This window comes from Pan paniscus, chromosome 5 (genome assembly GCF_029289425.2).
Source record: "Pan paniscus chromosome 5, NHGRI_mPanPan1-v2.0_pri, whole genome shotgun sequence".
Lineage (NCBI taxonomy): Eukaryota > Metazoa > Chordata > Mammalia > Primates > Hominidae > Pan > Pan paniscus.
Genome location: NC_073254.2, coordinates 93,189,810 through 93,211,196, shown reverse-complemented (window position 1 = coordinate 93,211,196; position 21,387 = coordinate 93,189,810). Strand labels below are relative to the sequence as shown.

Here is a 21,387-nt window from a genome sequence, read left to right as displayed (position 1 = left end):
GATAGTTTCTTTTGCTGTGCAGAAGCTATGTGATGGGCAACAAGAGTGAAACTTTGTCTCAAAAAAAAAAATTCTGCTTTTTTTTTTTTTTTTTGAGACCAAGTCTCACTCTGTCGCCAGGCTGGAGTGCAGTGGTGCGATCTCAGCTCAGTGCAACCTCCGACTCCCTGGTTCAAGCCAAAATTCGCTCTTTTAATTTACATATAAAAAGGAATATTCAGGTTTGCTTGATGTTCTGCAAATTTTGAGTGACTCAAACATATTATGACTGTTCTTTTGGTTACCAAACTTAGAATAACATAAAAAAACTGTCAGAAGAAAACTTTTTTTTTAAAGGTTATTTCTAATAAAATGATATGTACTTTTTTCTAAAGTGAAAAAACCTTCTTGTTTATTATATAGACTGACATGTAACTGTTAAAACCTTGATTTTAAAAATGAAACTGTCTTTGTCAATTATGAATTAGTGACATTCATAATATACTTATGGGGTAAATTGAAGTCCCTGGGTATTTGTTAGTGGCGTCCTTAACTCTCATGACAACTCTCCTTCTCTTACTTGAGAAGGGAGTGTTCGTGATTATTTGACCGTTTTATGGAACTATCCATGCTTTGTACAGATATTTTGGAAAGTTTTTTTTTTTTTAATATTAATGTTTCCTGGCTGGGCACAGTGGCTCACGCCTGTAATCCCAGCACTTTAGGAGGCCGAGGCTGGCGGATCATCTGAGGTCGCGAATTCGAGACCAGCCTGACCAACATGGATAAACCCGTCTCTACTAAAAATACAAAATTAGCCGGGTGTGGTGGCACGCGTCTGTAATCCCAGCTAGTCTGGAGGCTGAGGCAGGAGAATCTGTTGAACCCGGGAGGAGGAGGTTGCAGTGAGCCGGGATCGCGTCATTGTACTGCATCCTGGGCAACAAGAGTGAAACTCCGTCTTAAAAAAAAAAAAAAAAAAAAATTCATGTTTCTTGTTAATGGTTATGTTTAAAAATGTAAAGTAGATTTTTTCAAGTATTCTATGCTATCATGATTCTAAATTTACCGTTAGCGTATAGTCTTCTCCCAGAAGTTAAAATCCGCTCAAGTGGCTGAATTGTTCTCCTTCATTCAGCGAAGGAGAGATTAAAAGAGGAACAGTTTCTGAGTGTTGGAGGGTCCTGCTAAAAATAAATAAAATAAATAAAAGCAAATATTTATATAGGCAGTAGATATGTGATTGAGTTGGTCCATATCAGAAAATTTAGAAATTGAGAGGTTTTCTGACCTCTTGTGGAAGTCTCATTAAAAATGGCAAGAAATTGGCCGGGCACAGTGGCTCATGCCTGTAATCCCTGCACTTCGGGAGGCCGAGGCGGGCGGATCACGTGAGGTCAGGAGTTGGAGACCAGCATGGCTGCATGGCAAAACCCCGTCTCTGCTAAAAATACAAAAATAAACTGAGCGCGGTGGTTTGTGCGTGTAATCCCAGCTACTCGAGAGGCTGAGGCAGGAGAATGGCTTGCACTTGGGAGATGGAGGCTGTAGAGGGCTGAGATCGCACCAGGCACTCCAGCCAGGGAGACAGAGTCAGACTCTGTCTCAAAAAAAAAAAAAAAAAAAAACAAAAAACCAAAAACCAAACCAAACCAAAACAAAACCCAAAAAGGCAAGAAATTAAAGAACTTTTAGAAGCTTTGCCATTACCTAAGGGAGTAGCCATATAATAAAATGGAGACTAATTTAAAGGGCAATAACCCAGAATCCTGAGGAAATAATTTGCCACTATGCTAAACAAGTAGCATTAACCAAAGCAGTTGCCATACTGATGGTTTGTAAATATGTTCTAGTCATAGTCTGCTTATCTCCAGAATGGATTGAGGATATTCCTGATAGACAGACAAGATTTTGATGATAAAATTGCTTGACTGTTATTCTGGACTTAAGGAATTCTAGTGTATTCTTCAGTGATTGGGGGGAGGGGTTGTGGTACACAAAAGAACAGCTCCAAATGTTTTTTAGTGTGAATAAACAATCTTGCTGTACCAAATGAATATTTAGAACAATTAGAAAGAAGGAGGGGCATGGTGGCTCACACCTGTAATCCCAGCACTTTGGGAGGCCAAGGCGGGTGGATCACCTGAGTTCAGGAGTTTGAGACCAGCCTGGCCAACATGGTAGAACCCCATCTTTACTAAAATACAAAAAAATTAGCCAGGTGTGGTGGCTCATGCCTGTAATCCCAGCTACTCGGGAGGCTGAGGCAGAAGAATTGCTTGAACCTGGGAGGTGGAGGTTGCAGGGAGCCGAGACCACCGCACCATTGCAATCCTGCCTGGGCAACAAGAACTAAACCCGGTCTCAAAAAAAAAAAAAAAAAAAGAACAATTAGAAAAAAATGAATTCTGTAAAACTAAGTTTGAGAATGTTCTCCAACACTCAAACTTCCATGGCTTGGGAATTGCTATTAGCCTTGAAGACAATGACATCAACTCCTCCTGGAATCCATAGGCTTCTCCATACATTTAGGAATTCACTTCTGAACCTGTACTCTGCCATATCACAAGCTCACATTTCTAAATACTACAAAGGATTCATTTGGTGTGTCTAGCTTTTAATAGATAACAATAATCTTCCCCCAAATATCCACCTAATGGCTCTACATGACTAGAAATCTGAAGATTTGTCTTTTGGAGAAGACGAAACATCTCAAAATCAGAGGAAAAACTACCGTTGGCCTTAATAAATTAAGGACATCATCAAGAAACCATAAACTGAGAATTCTTAAGTATCTTCCAGAACAACGATTTTTGGAAGAAGATGACCAAACCAATGTCTTCAGATCAAGCTTTGATGACCCCGAGTAGTTACTTCCACCCAAGACAGTAAAACAAGATACATGTTCTTCTATCTTTGCCCTCTTTTTAAAATTTTGCCGTACTTATCATTGTGCTTAAGCGTTCCCTAGAGGGCAACCAAAAGTTTTTAAGATTCTTTCATAAACTCGGCCTGGCAAGGTGGCTCATGCCTGTAATCCTAGCACTTTGGGAGAACCAGGCAGGCAGAATACTTGAAGCCCTGAGTCTGAGACCAGGCTGGCCATCATGGTGAAACCCTGTCTCTACTAAAAATACAAAAATGCAGAAATTAGCTGGGCGTGGTGTCACCCGCCTGTAATCTCAACTACTTAGCAGGCTGAGGCAGTGAGATGAGATTGGACCACTGCACTCCAGCCTGGGCAACAGAGTGAGACTCTGTCTCAAAGAAAAGGATTCTTTCACAAACGACGAATGACAGTTTATCTTGAACTTTTTTTTTTTTTTTGGCAAAGTTTTTTTTTGCTCTTGTCACCCAAAATGGAGTGCAGTGGTGCAACATCAGCTCACTGCAACCTCTGTCTCCCTGGTTCAAGTGATTCTCCTGCCTCAGCCCCTCAAGTAGCTGGGATTACAGGCTTATGTCACCATGCCTGGCTAACTTTTGTATTTTTAGTGGAGATGGGGTTTCACCATGTTGGCCAGGCTAGTCTCAAACTCCTGACCTCAAGTGATCCACCTGCCTCAGCATCCAAAGTGCTGGGATTACAGGCGTGAGTCACCATGTCTGGCCTCAATTTTCTATATTAGAGAATTTTTCCTGCCACCTAAGGAAAAGGAAAACTTTCTTATTTTTTTGTCAACTATAGCTATTGTTTTTTAAATTTTTATTTAGCTTAAAATTTTTCTCTTAAAAGACAGAATCTTGCTGTGTCACCCAGCCTGGAGTGTGGTTGTATGATTCTAGCTGAAACTCCTGGGCTCAAGTGATCCACCCACCTCAGCCTCTGGATAAGCTAGAACTGCAGGTGCGCATCACCTCACTCGGTTATTTTTTTCAGTTTTTAGTAAAGACAAAGTCTCACTTTGTTGTTTGGGCTGGTAGTGAAATCCTGGCTCACAGGATGATCTCAAACAACAAAGTATGTCTGCTGACATTATTGCAGTAATGTATTGAGTCTCTCCTTGCAGTGTTAGTCCTTAATCTTCAGTGACTCCTCAGCCTCCACTCAAGCAGTGTTCACATGTTGAACTAGTTGTCCTACTCTCACTGTGATAAATGACACTTATACACCCCATATCCCTTTCAGTTTGTGCAACACTAAGGCACTACTTTTTATGTGGATATCAGGTCACCTGATCATTATACAAACTTGTGTAATATGGAGTGAGTTTTAAACTATTTTATTAATAATATTTTTCAATATTTTAAACATGTACTCCTATAGGAAATGATGTTTCTCTGAGAAAAGTATGGACTATTCAGGAGACCTTCCAGGAGAGATGACCGACTCCCTCTTCATCTATACTCTGGGAGCTCCAATTCCAGTAATAGGAATAATATGACTAGAAAAGGTGGTCCAAAATATGTCTCTGGTCCTAGCAGAAATCAATAGATGACACTAACTTCTTTTCTGGAGGTCCAGCAAACTAGCTTAAATTAAAGTTTCATGGTGGTTATGAATGATTTCATAGTTTTTGGTTTCTTCTTGGCCAGCCAAGGACAGCTTTTATTTGATAGCAAACACGGTTTGCAGCACCTCCCTAAAACATTACTGCTGAGGCAGAAGAGTTTTGTGGCAAGGTTAAAAGACTACCTGTCTCTCTAGAACAGATTCAGATGGAGTTGGGACATGATTTCATGGTCTGGTTTTGAAATCGGCCTTTGTCTTTGCAACCTATTACTAGGACTAATAATCATTTTGTTTCTAGTAATTACCTGCATTTGACTAGTACATCCTGTTCAGTCTTTCTTTTTCTTTTTCTTTTCTTTTTTTTTTTTTTGAGACGGAGTTTCGCTCTTGCCCCCAAGGCTGGACTGCAATGGCGTGATCTCGGCTCATTGCAACCTGTGCCTCCTGGGTTCAAGTGATTCTCTTGCCTCAGCCTCCTGAGTAGCTGGCATTACAGGCGCCCGCAACCACGCCCAGGTAATTTGTGTATCTTTAGTAGAGACGAGGTTTCACCATGTTGGCCAGGCTGGCGGTGAACTGCTGACCTCAGGTGGTCCACGTGCCTCGGCCTCCCAAAGGGCTGGGATTACAGGCGTGCGCCACAGCGCCTGGCCTCCTGTTCAGTCTTAAATGCTACTGTGCAGTCATTATATTTTCACTTGTATATTTTGTACTAAATGTATATGAGAGACCAAATGTATGTGGATGCAGAGAATGTTCTCCCGATAACCTTGTGATCTGTGGACTCAGACAGTGGTGTAGATCTGAACCTCACAGATGAAAGTCCTGATGGCTGACTTTGTCTTTGGTCAAAAGAGGAGGATGAAAAGTGAAAAATCACCCAGGAACTTGCAGTGGGAAGCTGACAGGCCAAGCTGAATCTTCCCTACCACACACAAACATCTCCTGCAAAATTTTTTTTTTTTTGAGACGGAGTCTCGCTCTGTCGCCCAGGCTGGAGTGCAGTGGCGCGATATCCACAATCTCGGCTCACTGCAACCTCTGCCTCCCGGCTTCAAGCGATTCTCCTGCTGCAGCCTCCTGAGTAGCTGGAATTACAGGTGTGCACCACCACACTCCGGCTAATGTATTTGTATTTTTAGTAGAGACAGGGTTTCAGCATGTTGGTCAGGCTGGTCTCGAACTTCTGCCCTCCTGATCCGCCCACCTCAGCCTCCCAAAGTGCTGGGATTACAGGCATGAGCCACTGCACCCGGCCGAAAAATATTTTAAGCAGTCAAGTTTGCTCAGTGATTGTCACGCAACAAGATATAGAAAGTCTATTCTGTAACTATATTTGAAACCAGAGAGAGATAACATTCTGCAGTGAAGACCACATTAGTCTCTCAACTTCCTAGATAAATTTACCAGAATAATCATCAAATTGCACCATTTTAGAGAACTGGCTCCTACTCCTTAAACACGCCTTGGACTGCCCTAGTCAACTCCTACAATGGGCTCCCTATGACACTATCCTATCAAGTTTATTTTCCTGTATTGTTTGCTCTCCCTTGACGCAACACACCAAATAAACCAAGTCGTGTTGGAATACACTGTGTGGTCACTGGGTGGCTGCCGACACCTGTGCAAATCTAGGGAGCCCATTTGGAGCCTTCCTGCACCTCCATACCCTCAACCCCCTGCTCCAAAATTCTTTGAATTTAGAGTGAAGAAAAATTTCTGATTCCAGGACATCAGAAAGCCAAGCACTTATCAGATGATTAAGTTTGACTTGAAAGAATTAAGCTCAGAGCAGATAATTACTTGGAATGAATTATCTTGGGAAGACCTCCGGGGATTGGACATCCACCCTAAGGTGGATCAAGGGGCGGGTTGTTTGGATTCCAACAACCCTTATTAAGGACAACCTTTATTAAGGACAGAGCCTAGGCCCTTCCTCGCTTTTCCAAGTCTTTTGCCAACCAGTTTGTTAGACTTTCCCCTATTCTGAATCAGGTGGGAGCAGAGCATGGCCGTGGGAACGAGTGCTCTCAGCAAGGAGCCGTGGTGGACCCTGCCCGAAAACTTTCATCCTCCAATGGTGTTCCACATGGAAGAGGACCAGGAGGAGCTCATCTTCGGTGAGTGGCCTTTGCCCACGTCCCCTCCTTCATCTGTTTTTTATTTTTATTTTTTTGAGACAGATTCTTGCTCGTGATCTTGGCTCACTGCAACGTCTGCCTTTTGGGTTCAAGTGATTCTCCTGCTTCAGCCTGCAGAGTACCTGGGATTACAGGCGCCTGCCACCACGCCTAACTAGTTTTTGTACTTTTTTTTTTTTTTTTTGAGACTCGAGACGGAGTCTTGCTCTGCCGCCCAGGCTGGAGTGCAGTGGCGCGATCTCGGCTCACTGCAAGCTCTGCCTCCCGGGTTCACGCCATTCTCTCACCTCAGCCTCCCGAGTAGCTGGGACTACAGGCGCCCGCCATCACGCCCGGCTAATTTTTTGTATTTTTTTAGTAGAGACGGGGTTTCACCGTGTTAGCCAGGATGGTCTCGATCTCCTGACCTCGTGATCCGCCCGCCTCGGCCTCCCAAACTGCTGGGAATACAAGTGTGAGCCACTGCGCCCGGCCTCGTGTTTTTTTTTTTTTTTTTTTTTTTTTTTGATATGGAATCTCTGTCGCCCAGGCTGGAGTGCAGTGGCGCGATCTCGGCTCACTGCAAGCTCTGCCTCCCGGGTTCACACCATTCTCCTGCCGCAGCCTCCCGAGGAGCTGGGACTACAGGCGCCTGCCACCACGCCCGGCTAATTTTTCGTATTTTTAGTAGAGACGGGGTTTCACCATGTTAGCCAGGCGTGTGTGGAACTCCTGACCTCAGCTGATCTACCTGCCTCGGCCTCCCAAATTGCTGGGATTACAGGCATGAGTCACTGCGCTAGGCCGGCCTCCTTCATCCCCTTCTCGATTTTCAATCTTCCCCTCTCCCACCTTCATGAGTCACACATCCCTACCCTCAAGGCCACCTCCTCACTCCCCAAGGACTGGTGGCTGACAGTTTCTCTTCTCACTTCTTGTGCTTACAGGACTTGATGACACATACCTTCGCTGCATTGAGCTGCACAGCCACACCCTTATTCAGCTGGAGAGGTGTTTCACAGCTACAGGCCAGACACGTGTGACTGTAGTCGGACCACCAATGGCAAAGCAGTGGCTGCTGCTCATGTTCCATTGCGTGGGGAGCCAGGACTCCAAGTGTCACGCTCAAGGTAGGTATCCTTGGCCGAACTGTGGAGGTGGAGGGCTTGATGGTGGAGTTCTAGCTGTGTTGTGTGGCATCTTGGATTCGTGAAGAATCCCCTGTGTGGCTGGGGAATCCAGGTGCTTCCCAGAGTCCATTGGGAAGGGAAGGGCTCATTTTTGTGGCATGCGATTGCTCAGGGAGGAGAGGGTAGCAGGGAGGAGTAAATGGGTTACCTTGGAAAACCTGGGCTGGGGTGACATCCTCTCTGGAACCTTCCTGGTGGAGTCTGGGCCTACTAAGGGCCCCAGTAATGGGACTCTGGTTCTTCAGCTCCAGGCAATTCTTTTGCAGGTCTGAAGATGCTAGAGCGTGTCCGAAGCCAGCCCCTGACCAATGATGACCTGGTCACCTCCGTTAGCCTGCCACCGAACACCGGAGACTGATCTCCCCTGGGAAGAGGGGATGAGAGGAGAAGTCTTGGCTTCGCTTTTGGTGAGAAAGACATGAAAAACACTGAAGAAAGTTTGAATTTGTGGCCAGACCTGCCCCTCTCAGGCCTTCTAGGCATGTGTCTGAGGGAAGTCTCCTGAGTGTAAGAAGTGTTATTGACAAAGCAATCCAATAAAATAAGCTACCTATGATGCAAAGCCTTCGATGTGCTGTCCTCTTTCCTTAGGATGAAATTATTCAGCCCTGAAGGGGATTCTCTGGGCAAGTGCTAAGGTCTGGGGAGGCCCAGCCCAGGGAAGGAGCCAGGCACAAAAGTCGGTGCTTTCAGGAACTGCTCCTCTCAGGCCTGGAGCCTGGTTAGGCTGCTCTGAGTTGAGTGAAAATGGGGGCTTCTGAAAAGGGACCCTCCTAGGAGCCCCAGGGTTTTCCTGGACCTTGAAGTGCAGACAAATGGGGAGAATGGAAAGGTGAGAGGAAGGCTCCAGATAGAGATGGAAAGTGTTCCCACCCCAACTGCCTGGTGAAGTAGGCAGCCAGGGAATCTGGTGAATATGAGGTAGCCAGCCTTGTCCCTGATTGCCCAAGTTTGTGGGTGGGGGTGAGCGTGGAGGGGGTGGTTTTCAGGGAGCAAAGGATTCTGAAGTCCCTCAAGCCATGAATTAAATTGACTAGGAAGGCTTCCTGGATCTCCATTGAAGAACTTTCTCCGATTGCGGAATCTACATGTTTCTGTAGCCAAGATTATTGCAAGCTAAACCTGTCCTCAGTTGAACTCTTCCTCTTCAAATTTGCCTTTTCTCCAGCATTTTGTATCTATAATGAGGCCATTGCAGTACTCTAGGAGAGTGACGATGGTGACTTGGACCAGAGTGGAATGGTAGATGTGTTAGGAAATGGTTAAATTTGGGACCTATTTTGAAGCCAGCAAGATTTGCTAATTACATGGCTTTTCCAAGGCCAGTTACCAAATACAAGTTAGAAAGGTCGGCCAGGCGCAGTGGCTCACACCTGTAATCCCACGAGTTTGGGAGGCTGAGGTGGGCGGATCACCTGAGGTTGGGAATTTGAGACCAGACTGACCAACATGGAGAAACCCAATCTCTACTAAACACACAAAAGTAGCCGGGCATGGTGGCGCATATGCCTGTAATCCCAGCTACTCAGGAGGCTGAGGCAGGAGAATCCCTTGAACCCGGGTGGCGGAGGTTGTGTTGAGCCGAGATCATGCCATTGTACTCCTGCTGGGGTAACAAGAGTAAAGCTATGTCTCAAAAAAAAAAAAAAAAAGACAACAAAAAACACATAAGTTAGAAAGGTCATATTCAGAGTGGAAAAACAAGTAGAGAAAATGTTGAAAGAAATCAAATTGTAGTGGCTGGGCACTGTGGCTCATCCTTGTAATTCCAGCACTTTGGGAGGCCAAGGGGGGCTCAGGAGTTTGAGACCAGCCTGGACAACTTGGTGAAACCCTGTTTCTCCCAAAAATATAAAAAAATTAGCCAGGTTTCGTGGTGGGCAACTGTCATCCCAGCTGCTGGGAGAGGGGTTTGGGGTGGGAGGATCGCTTGAGCAGGGGAGGCGGAGGTTGCAGTGAGTGGAGCTCGCGCCACTGCACTCCAGCCTGGGTGACAGGGAGACCCTGTCTCAAACAAAACAAACAATCCTGTAAAGGAGTCAAGCACATTCTACAATACTAGGCATAAGAATGGCTGGGCGTGGTGGCTCATGCCAGTAATTCCAGCACTTTGTGAGGCCAAGGTGGGTGGATCACCTAGGTCAAGTGTTTTGAGACCAGCCTGGCCAACATAGTCAAACCCTGTCTCTACTAAAAACACAAAAATTAGCCAGGCATGGTGGTGGGCACCTGTAATCCCAGCTACCTGGGAGGCTGAAGCAGGAGAATCGCTTGAACCCGGGAGGCAGAGGTTGCAGGGAGCCGAGATTGCACCACTGCACTCCAGCCTGGATGACAAGAGCAAATCTGTCTCAAAACAAAAACAAAACCCATATATTTTAAATTGTCAGTCTGATAGATGAAAAATGTTTCTTAGTGATGTTTAAAATTGCATGTATCTTATTCCAAGTGGCACCGAATATCTCCTTATTGGATTCTCCTATGTCTTTCCTGATACCTTTTCATTCATATGTATAAAGACAGTTTATATTGCACTTTCTGTGACCTGTCTATTTAGGCTGTTGTCCATTAGGTTGTTATTGACTTGTAGTACCTCTTGATATATTATGAAAATTAGTGCTTTGCTTGTAAAATGAGCCACAAATACTTCTTTCCAGTGTGTCCTTTGTTTTTTACATTGTTTTGGTGGAATTTGCCATGTAGATATTTTTAATATCTATGAGATGAACTCATGAATCTTTTTATATTTATTGTCTCTGGATTTTGTTTCATGCTTAGAAATGCCCTCCTCATTCCATGACTATAAAATATTTGGTAGTGGTTTCCTCTGGTATGGTTTGGGCTTGTTTTTTAACATTTAAATATTTGATATTCCTGAGATGTGTTTTGATTTTGGTTGTTAGGTCTTGTTCAAACAGATTTTTAATATTTTATACATATATACTTTTACATCTATTCTTACTGTTTTATTTTTTGGAGACAGGGTCTCACTCTGTCACCCAGGCTGGAGTGCAGTGGTGTGATCATAGCTCACAGCAGCCTCAAACTTCTGGGCTCAAGTTATTTTCCCACCTCAGCCTCCCAAGTAGCTGGGACTACAGGTGCACGTAACTTCTCCTGTCTAATTTTTTAATTTATTTCATTTTTGTAGAGAAAAGATTTCACCATCTTGCCCAGGCTGATCTCAATCTCCTGGGCTCAAGTGATCCTTGTGCCTCAGCCTCCCAAAGTGTTGGGATTACATGTGTGAACCACTGAGCCTGGTCTCAATTGGATTTTTAATAGGTGAATCTGTTTATCCCAATGATTACTCAATCATTGAATGAGTAATCCACCTTTTCCACACTAATCTGAATTGTCTCCTTTATCAAATATTAAATTTCTAGGCATATATGTGGGGTTTTTTTGGTTTTCTATTCTATTTCATTAATTTGCCTTTCTGTTCATGCATCAATAAAACACAGCCTTGTATTTATTGAAGTTTTGTACTACTTGGTACATGGTAGGACTAACCCGTTTTTTTGTCTACTTTTTGTACAGCTTGTGGTTTAGGAATCATGGATCACATGGCTTACATGGTTTAAAAAATTAAAAGAAGGTTAATATTTGATTATGCATTAAATTATATAAAATTCAATGTGTGCTTATAAATAGAGTTTTTTGAGATAGACCGGTACCTATCATTTATTTATGTATTGCTTCTGACCAGTTTTGCACTGCAATTGCTGAGTGAGTAGTTTTGACAGAGACTGCATGACATAAAACATAAAATATTTACTCTCTGGCCTTTATAGAAAAAGTTTGCCTGACAATTGCTCTAAATCACCAGGAAGAGCTAATTTACTTTGAATATGTTGTGATACTTGTAAAAACCTTTCCAACAAATTCATTACTTAAGGATATGATTTAGGCGGGGCTGGGTGGCTCACGCATGTAAGCCCAGGACTTTGGGAGGCTCTGGTGGGATGATTGCTTGACCTCAGGAGGTCAAGACCAGCCAGGGCAACATGAGAACCCCCATCTCTACAAAAACTACAAAAAAACTAGCTGAGCATGGTGGGGCATGACTGTAGTAGTCCCAGCTACTAAGGAGGCTGAGACGTGAGGATAAAATGAGCCTGAGAGGTTGAGGTTACAGTAAGCTGTGATGGTACCACTGCCCTCCAGCCTGGATGAGTGAAGCAGACCCTGTCTAAAAAAAAAAAATTTTTAAAGGATATGATTTACTTTACATTATTATTTTCATTGAATTGTGTACTTCCTTGAGGGCAAAATAGCTGAATCTATGACTTTAGTATAGTTGCAATTCATTACAATGTGAGTTTTCTCATGACCAAAATAAGATGAAAAGACATTGAAACATTTCTCATTGCTTATGTTATTTTCCAGCGTACATTCAGTGGCACTTAAAAATTAAGATGGGACTGAAACTTTCTATGGGTTAGATGTAAATTTTTTTCTGATACATGTTTAGGTTAGCAGGCCAATGATTGGCTTTCTATATTATCGATAATATTTTTCTCCACCTAAAGGTTCCCTGATTCAACATTAAGTCTAATGTCCTTTAGAATAAATGTTTGACTTTTGTTACATTTATTGGACTTGTCCCAGTGTATTTCTTCAGGTTTGATAGAAATATCACTGCAGACTTTCTCATACTAGTTGTATTAATAGGATTTCTCTTCAGCAAGATACACAGTAAGAGAATTCCAAATGAAGGGCGTTGACATTTAATGTAGAAATAGTATTTTTCTTTTTTCTCTGTTTATTTATTTATATATTTTTGGCTACAAGATGAAGTGGTAAGGATTTTTCTATAGTATTAGTTTTTTGGTACTCAATAGGGCCTGAATTACTGCATATACATTTTGATTATAAATTCTTTGATGCTTAATATGACTTGGAAAGTGCTTATTAATGAAAATAATCAAGACATACTTTGTGCTTTTCACTCTTGAGGTTTTATGTGATAAAACACTTGTTACCTGCAGTTCATTCTCCCTCCTTGGAAAGGGGAACATTGCTGAGCTCAATCAATCAAAATGAGAGAAGTATGTAAAAGGGACCAGAATCATGTAGCATGCTTTGAACAGCAAATAATAGGAAACACTGGTCCAGTTGGATGCTAATAAAGCACTGTATTAGTGCCAATAGCAGACATTCCAGGCATATTATGCCAAGGGCTCCCTTGCACCTTGTGTTGGCTTCCTCTTCGGGTTGGTAGCAAAATACCTGTAGCCATTTCCAAAATCATATCCTGTCATAAACACCAGGAGAAAGAAAGAAGATATGAGTCCTTTTTTGTGTCTCTTTTCAGAAATGAGACAACCTCTGCTGGAAGCCTCCTTTAGGTTTTACTTCATTTCAAAATTGGGACATGTGCCATTTCCTAAAGCAATCACTGGCAAGGGGAATGAGATTATCACGATTAGTCTAAACTAATCACCTGGAGTTAAATTGATGTTAGAAGTTAATGTCCATCAGCACTAAACAGGATTCTATTTTTCTATGTTTTGACATCATCTGGGAGTTGAAAAACTGCAACTGTGAGCCAGAGATTGACAGAGTGATAGAGCCACTGAATGAGAAATGGATTTATGACCTGGGAACTTGAGAAGCCATGCTAAATGAAACCCACACATTTGAAGCTGCCAAATTCTCATAGAATATCTATTTGTTCAAGTATAAGGAATCTTGAGAAACTCATGTAGGATGCAATAGAAACTATATTTCATTTGAGTGCGTATTTGTTAGCATAGTCCTGCTTTTTAAATGCTGTATTACCAGGCACGGTGGCTCACGCCTGTAATCTCAGCACTTTGAGAAGCTGTGGATCACTTGAGGCCAGGAGTTCGAGACCAGCATAGACAACATGGTGGATCCAGTATCTACTAAAAATACAAAAGTTAGCTGGGTGTGGTGGTGCGTGCCTGTAGTCCCAGCTACTCAGGAGGCTGAGACAGGAGAATCACTTGAACCTGGGAGGTGCAGGTTGCAGTGAGCTGAGATCGCGCCACTGCACTCCAGCCTGGGCGACAGAATGAGACCCTGTCTCAAATAAATAAATAAATAAATAAATAAATAAATACTCTACAATGAGGCTGGGTGCAGTGCCTCATGCCTGTAATCCTGGTGCTTTGGGAGGCTGAGGCAGGAGGATCACTTGAGTACAGGAGTTTGAGACATCAGTGAGCTATGATTGCGTCACTACTCTGGCCTGGGCAATAGGTCAAGACCCTGTCTCTAAACTCAAAATAAAAGAAGAAAAACAAAACCAAAAAAACCCTCTACCATCAGAAAATTATTGACACTTTTGGTTTCAGATGTGCCCATCTTGCTGTGAGTCCACATCCAGCATGGACAGGCAAAGCTAAGAGTATCAGGACTCCTCTCTTTGCTGTGTGTGTGCCCCTTCCCATGAATATACGAAATAAAGATGATTACTTACTCCATGTGTTACACTTGAAAACCTTGCCTTTTTTATTACTCTAAAATATGAGGTAACCAAGATTGTGCATAACTAGTATTAGACAACTCACTGCACACCATCTCTGACTCTGCGTTTGTTGCCCTATGTGGTACTTAGGATAATATTATTTCCATAATTGTGCATGAATAATTTTTCCAGGGCCACCAGCTGGTCCTAGCTGGCTGCCTTCTCCTCCACCCCTGCTGACTATATAAGTGGTTTGTTATTTTTCAAAGATAATTTTTGTAAAACTTGTATTTTAGATTTTGGGACACATGTGAAGGTTTGTTACATAGGTAAGCTTGTGTCATGGGAGTTTGTTGTACAGATTATTTCATTACCCAGGTGTTAAGCCCATTACCCACTATTTATCTTTCCTGCTTCTTTCCCTTTTCTTACCCTCCACCCTCAAGTAGAACTTAATGTCTGTTGTTTACTTCTTTGTATTCATGAGTTCTTATCATTTGGCTCCCACTGGTAAGTGAGAACATACAATATTTGGTTTTCTCTTCCTGTGTTAGTTTGCTAAGGATAATGGCCTTCAGCCCCATCCATGTTCCTGCAAAAGATATTATCTTGTTCTTTTTTATGGCTGCATAGTATTCTGTGGTGTATATGTACTAAATTTTCTTTATCCAGTCTGTCATTGATGGGCATTTAGGTTGATTCTATGTCTTTGCTATCATGAATAGAGCTGTAATGAACATTCATGTGCATATATTTTTACGGTAGAATGATTTATATTCTTCTGGATAGATACCCAGTAATGGGCTTGCTGGATCAAATGGTACTTCTGCTTTTAGCGGTTTGAGGAATCACCATACTGCTTTCCCAACGGTTGAACTAATTTACGCTCCCACCAACAGTGTATAAAACAGTGTATAAGTGTTCTGTTTTTTTCTGCAATCTCGCCGGCATCGGTTATTTATTTATTTATTTTTTTTGAGATGGAGTCTTACTCCGTCGCCCAGGCTGGAGTACAATGGTGCGAACTCAGCCACCTGCTACCTCTGCCTTCTGGGTTCAAGCAATTCTCTGCCTCAGCCTCCTGAGTAACTGGAATTGCAGGTGAGAGCTACCAAGTTGGTGAATCTGATTTTTCCTTAATGCAAGTCGATGAATCTGATTTTTCCTTAACGCTTTAGCACAGAAGTTAAATGGTTGCTTAATTTTACCAAAAAGGTAATATTTGAGAATGTGATTATCAACATGTACACAAAGCTACCTAGAAGATTAGCTTTCTTAGTAGAAATCCAAGCACCCTGACAATACTGGTGTCACTTATGAATAAATGTTTTGAAACTTAACTTTTTTTTTTTTTGCCTCCCAACATAAAGTCATACAAGGAAACTTCAGGAAATTAATAATTTATTTATAATTTTTTTTCTTCAAAAAACCCTTCAAAGTTCAGACACTAACACTGATGTGTAATACCAAATAGCTCCACAGGACAGATGGAAACAGGAAAAGTCAGATGATTAGCACTCAAAAGCAACAGTAATTAAGCAGTTGAAAGAGGATTGGATTGTTGGTTAATATTTGTGCATTTGAAAGAATCAAGTTGGAGATGTAACTTCTTGCAAGAAGGAGATTAAGTCACACTTGATGCTTCCCCTCACTGACCAAGGGACTGGGCTATCTTGTTAACTCTCTCTTTTCAGTTTAATTGCCTTCTGTACTCTAATTTTCTCAGAGTGTACACATACACATGCACACACACGTATACATATATAATATATACATATATAATATATACATATATAATATATACATATATAATATATACATATATAATATATACATATATAATATATACATATATAATATATACATGTATAATATATACATATATAATATATACATATATAATATATACATATAATATATACATATATAATATATACATATAATATATACATATATACATATATAATATATACATATATAATATATACATATATACATATATAATATATACATATATAATATATACATATATAATATATAATATATACATATATAATATATAATATATACATATATACATATATAATATATACATATATACATATATAATATATACATATATAATATATAATATACATACATTTATATTATATATATGTGTGTGTATATATATGTGTGTGTGTGTGTATATATATATATATATATTCTTTTTTTTTTTGAGACTCACTTTGTTGCCCAGGCTGGAGTGCATGGACAACAAGCCCAGGCTGGAGTGGCATGATCTCAGGTCACTGCAACCTCCGCCTCCTAGGTCCCAGCAATTCTCCTGCCTCAGCCTCCAGAGTAGCTGAGATTATAGGCGTGTGCCACCACTCCTGGCAACTTTTTTGTATTTTTAGTAGAGACAGTGTTTCACCATGTTGGCCAGGCTGGTCTTGAACTCCTGACCTCAGGGGATCCACCCAGCTCGGCCTCACAAAGTGCTGGGATTACAGGCATGAGCCACCATGCTCAGTCTCAGAGCGTATATTCTGTCTCATTTTCCCCCTGGACAGAAGAAAATCTGTTTATTTCACCCCACTTCTTTCCTCTAAGAAAAGACAATTCTCTCTAGGAGGAAAAAGAAAATCAGGAAGAAGGAGAGAGGAAGGAGGGGGTATAAGGGAAGATGAGAGAGAGAGAGAGAGACCGCGAAGTGGAACATCAGATTAAAGTAGAAGACAGAGGAGAGAGGGGAAGGAAAGAGGGAGCCAGAAGGGGGATGCTCCGAGCTCTCAATCTCAGGACTGTGCAAAATGATTTTCCAGGAGATGCACATGTGGTCTCATATTTCTCACAATAGTCCACCCAGGCTCCCTCCTCAGGTGGTCTGTCTCCCACTAGCAAAACCCAATATAGCCAGTCTTGCTGCCTTACCTGGAGGGAGGATCAGGACTTGGTGCCAGGTCTGGGTCTCTACTGCTGTCCCTGCATAGACTCATTTGAGGCTTTCACGTTTCTCTCCACTCTTGGGGGAACGGCCTGCAACAGGAAAGGAGTGTGTGGTGTGAGTGTTTTTCCAGGGCCACCAGTTGGTCCTAGCTGGCTGCACTGCTCTCCCTGACTACAAACACTTCTTTGAGGCAGAGAGCTCCTCTCTCAGCTGAAGGGCCTATGGGTATTACTCAGGAAGCAGCCTCAGGTTGGGGGAACTGCTGTTGCTGCTGCCATAGCTGCAGGAGGAAGAGGTGGAAAGACACTGGAGGGGTACTCAGTCTGGAATCTGATTTGTTTTTGTTTTTAGCTTTTTGTTTTTTTAGACAGGGTGTTACTTCGTCACCCAGGCTGGCCCGCAGTAGTGCGATCTCAGCTCACTGCAACCTTTGCTTCCTGGGTTCAAGCGATTCTCACCTCAGCCTCCAGAATAGGTGGGACTATAGGCGTGGGCCATCATGCCCAGCTACTTTTTGTATTTTTGGTAGAGATGAGGTTTTGCCATGCTACCCAGGGTGGTCTCAAACTCAGCTTAAGGAGGTCAACTGCCTTGGCCTTCCTAAGTGCTGGGATTACAGGTGTGAACCATCTTGCCTGGCTAGAATTTGATTTTTAAAAACTTTTTTTTGAGGCCAGGCACCGTGGCTCACGCCTGTAATCCCAGCACTTTGGGAGGCTAAGGCGGGCGGATCACCTGAGGTCGGGAGTTTGAGACCAGCCTGGCCAACATGATGAAACCCTGTCTCTACAGAAAATACAAAATTAGCTGGGCTTGGTGGCACACACCTGTAATCTCAGCTACTCAGGAGGCTGAGGCAGAATTGCTTGAACCCAGGAGGCAGAGGTTGTGGTGAGCTGAGATCACACCATTGCACTTGAGCCTGGGCAACAAGAGCAAAACTGCATCTCAAAAAAACCCACCAAAAAAAATTTTTTTACACTTGCCCAAAATCTTAAAATAAAAAATCCTGATGGCTCTGTCTTCAAAATAAATCCCAAATTCATGCATTTCAACTGCTAGTACTCTAGTCTAAAACCTATTTTCTTAATTCTTTTTTTCAAAAATTCAGGCCCAGGCCAGGTGCGTTGGCTGGTGTATGTAATTCCAACACTTTGGGAGTCCCAGGCGGGTGCATCATGTGATGTCAGGAGTTCAAGACCAGCCTGGCCAACATGGTAAACCCCCATCTTTACTAAAAATACAAAAATTGGCCAGGCACGGTGGCTCACGCCTGTAATCCCAGCACTTTGGGAGGCTGAAACAGGTGGATCACCTGAGGTCAGGAGTTCAAGACCAGCCTGGCCAACATGGCGAAACCTCGTCTCTACTAAAAATACAAAAATTAGCTGGGCATGGTGGCGTGATCCTGTAATCCCAGCTACTCGGAGGCTGAGGCAGGGGAATCGCTTGAACCTGGGAGGTGGAGGTTGCAGTGAGCCAAGATCAGGACATTGCACTCCAGCCTGAGCCACAAGAGTGAAACTCCATCCCCCCTACCAAAAAAAAAGAAGAAAAGAAAAAATACAAAAAGTAGCCAAGTATGCGCACCTGTAGTCCCAGCTACTTGGAAGGCTGAGGTGCAAGAATTACTTGAGCCCAGGCAGTTGAGGGTACCATGAGCCGAGATCTTGCACTCCAACTTGGGCGACAGAGCGACTCTGTCTCCAAAAAATTAAAAAAGAAATTAATAAATAAATAAAAATAAAATAAATAAGTAATTAGATGAAATTCAGGCCCAAAGTCCAAAATGTTCAAACTATTAAGATGTCTTTTACTGAATTTATTGCAGTGACCACTGTTAATAAAAATATTTGCACTTTGAATTTTATTAAAGGAAAAATTAAAGGAATATTCAGTTTTGCTTGACATCCTCTAAACTTTGAGTACTCAAACATACTATGAGTTTTCTTTTGGTTACCAAACTAAGAATAACATAAAAAACTGAGAAGTCAAAATCAAAGTTGGGTTTTCCTAGGTTAATTGTAATAAAATGTGTACTTCTTTTTTTTAGATGAAGTCTCACTCTGTCACCCACGCTGGAGTGCAGTGGCATGATCTCTGCTCGCTGCAACCTCTGCCTCGTGGGTTCAAGCAATTCTCCTGCCTCAGCCTCTGGAATGGCTGGGATTACAGACATGCACCACGTGCCCATCTAATTTTTGTATTTTTAGTGGAGATGGGGTTTTTCCATGTTGGTCAGGCTGGTCTTGAACTCCTGACCTCAAGTGATCCACCCACCTTGGTCTCTCAAAGTGTTGGGATTACAGGTATGAGATACCGCACCTGGCAAATGACATGTACTTCTAAAGTTAAAAAACCCTCTTGTTTATTATACAGTGATATATAACTATTAACACATTGATTTTAAAAAAGAAAATTAACCAGCTGGGTGCAGTGGCTTACGCCTGTAATCCCAGCACTTTGGGAGGCCGAGGCAGGTGGATCACAAGGTCAGGAGTTCAAGACCAGCTTGGCCAAGATGGTGAAACCCGTCTCTACTAAAAATACAAAAATTAGCCAGGCACGGTGGTGGGCGCCTGTAATCCCAGCTACTTGGGAGGCTGAGGCAGGAGAATTGCTTGAACCTGGGAAGCCGAGGTTGCAGTGAGCCAAGATAGTGCCACTGCACTCCAGCCTGGGCGACAGAGTGAGACTCTGTCTAAAAAACAAAACAAAACAAAACAAAAAACTAACCTTTTTCAATTATTAATTAGTGACATTCATAATGTACTTTATGGGGTAAAGTTCGTGGGTATTTGTTAGTGGCCTCCTTAACTCTCATGACAACTCTCCTTCTCTTACTTGAGTAGGGTGTGTTTGTGATTATTTGAGCTGTTTTAGGGAACTATTCATGCTTTGTACAGATATTTTGGAATCTCCTTTTTATAATGTTAATGCTTCTTGTTAATGATTCAGGTTTAAAAATATAAAGTAGAATTTTTCAAGTATTCTATGCCAGCACAAAATCTAAATTTACCATTAGTGTATGACCTCTCCCAAAAGTTAAATCAGGCTAGGCGCAGTGGCTCATGCCTGTAATCCCAGCACTTTGGGAGGCCGAAGTGGGTGGATCACGAGGTCAGGAGTTCGAGACCAGCCTAACCAACATGGTGAAACCCCGTCTCTACTAAAAATACAAAAATTAGCCCGGCATGGTGGTGCATGTCTGTAATCCCAGCTACTCAGGAGGCTGAGGCAGAAGAATCGCTTGAACTTGGGATGCAGAGGTTGCCATTAGCCGAGATCATGTCATTGCACTCCAGCCTGGGTAACAGAGTGAGACTCTGTCTCAAGAAAAAAAAAAAAAAAAAAAAAAAAAAATTAAATCAGCTCAAGTGGCTGAATTGATTGTTCTCCTTCACTCAGCAAATAGGAGATTAAAAATGAAATATTTCTGTGTGATGGAGGGGCCTGGCAAAAATAAAAAGCAAATATTTATATAGGCGGTAGATAGGTGATTGAATTGTTCCATATCGGAGAACTTTGGAAATGGGGAGGTTTTCTGGTCTCTTCTGGAAGTCTCAAATCCACTTGGCTCTCTAGATCAGATTTAGATGGATTTGGGACATGATTTCATGGCCTGGTTTTGAAATCTAGGCCTCTGTCTTTGCAGCCTATTAATAGTATTAATAGTCATTTTTTTCTAGTAATTACTGGTATTGTATTTGACTAGTGCATCCTGTACAGTCTGAAATGCTACTGTGTGGTCATTATATTTTCACTATTATATTTTGCAACAAAATGTACATGAGAGACCAACTGTATGCAGATGCAGACAATGTTGTCCCGATAAACTTGTGATCAGTGGATTCTGGCAATGGTGTAGATCTGAACCCCACAGATGAAAGTCCTGATGGCTGAGTGCGTCTTTGGTCAAAAGGGGAGGATGATAAGTGAAAAAGTACCTAGGAACTTGCAGCTGGGAGCTGACAGGCAAGTTCGAATCTTCCCTACCAAACATAAACATCTCTTGCAAAATATTTTAACCAGTCAAGATTGCTTAGTGATTGTCATGCAACAAGATGTAGAAAGTCCACTCTATGTTTGAAACAAGAGAGATTTGACACTCTGTAATCAAGACCACATTAATCCTCCTACCTCCCAGATAAAGTTACCAGGATAATCACCAAATTGCCCCATTTTCAAAAACTGGTCCCTACTCCCTAAACACTCCTTAGACTCCCCTAGACAACTCCTATAATTGGCTCCCCACGACACGCTTATTTTCCTGTGTT

At 42.2% G+C, this 21,387-nt stretch overlaps 1 protein-coding gene across 3 annotated transcripts in view; it reads left to right on the top strand.

The window, feature by feature from the left end:
• Positions 1 to 8,680, top strand: part of KHDC1L (KH domain containing 1 like) — a 39,991-nt gene extending 31,311 nt beyond the window's left edge. For 2 of the 3 annotated variants that reach the window (XM_055113876.2, XM_063604943.1), the window contains exons 2-4: positions 6,428 to 6,552; positions 7,500 to 7,682; positions 8,009 to 8,680. In XM_055113876.2, coding sequence (XP_054969851.2) covers positions 6,441 to 6,552; positions 7,500 to 7,682; positions 8,009 to 8,100 — 387 coding nt within the window. In that variant the 5' untranslated portion in view covers positions 6,428 to 6,440 and the 3' untranslated portion in view covers positions 8,101 to 8,680. The remainder of the gene's footprint in view (positions 1 to 6,427; positions 6,553 to 7,499; positions 7,683 to 8,008) is intronic. The other variant, XM_003809535.5, reaches the window with a different exon arrangement.
• The last annotated feature ends 12,707 nt before the right edge of the window (positions 8,681 to 21,387 follow it).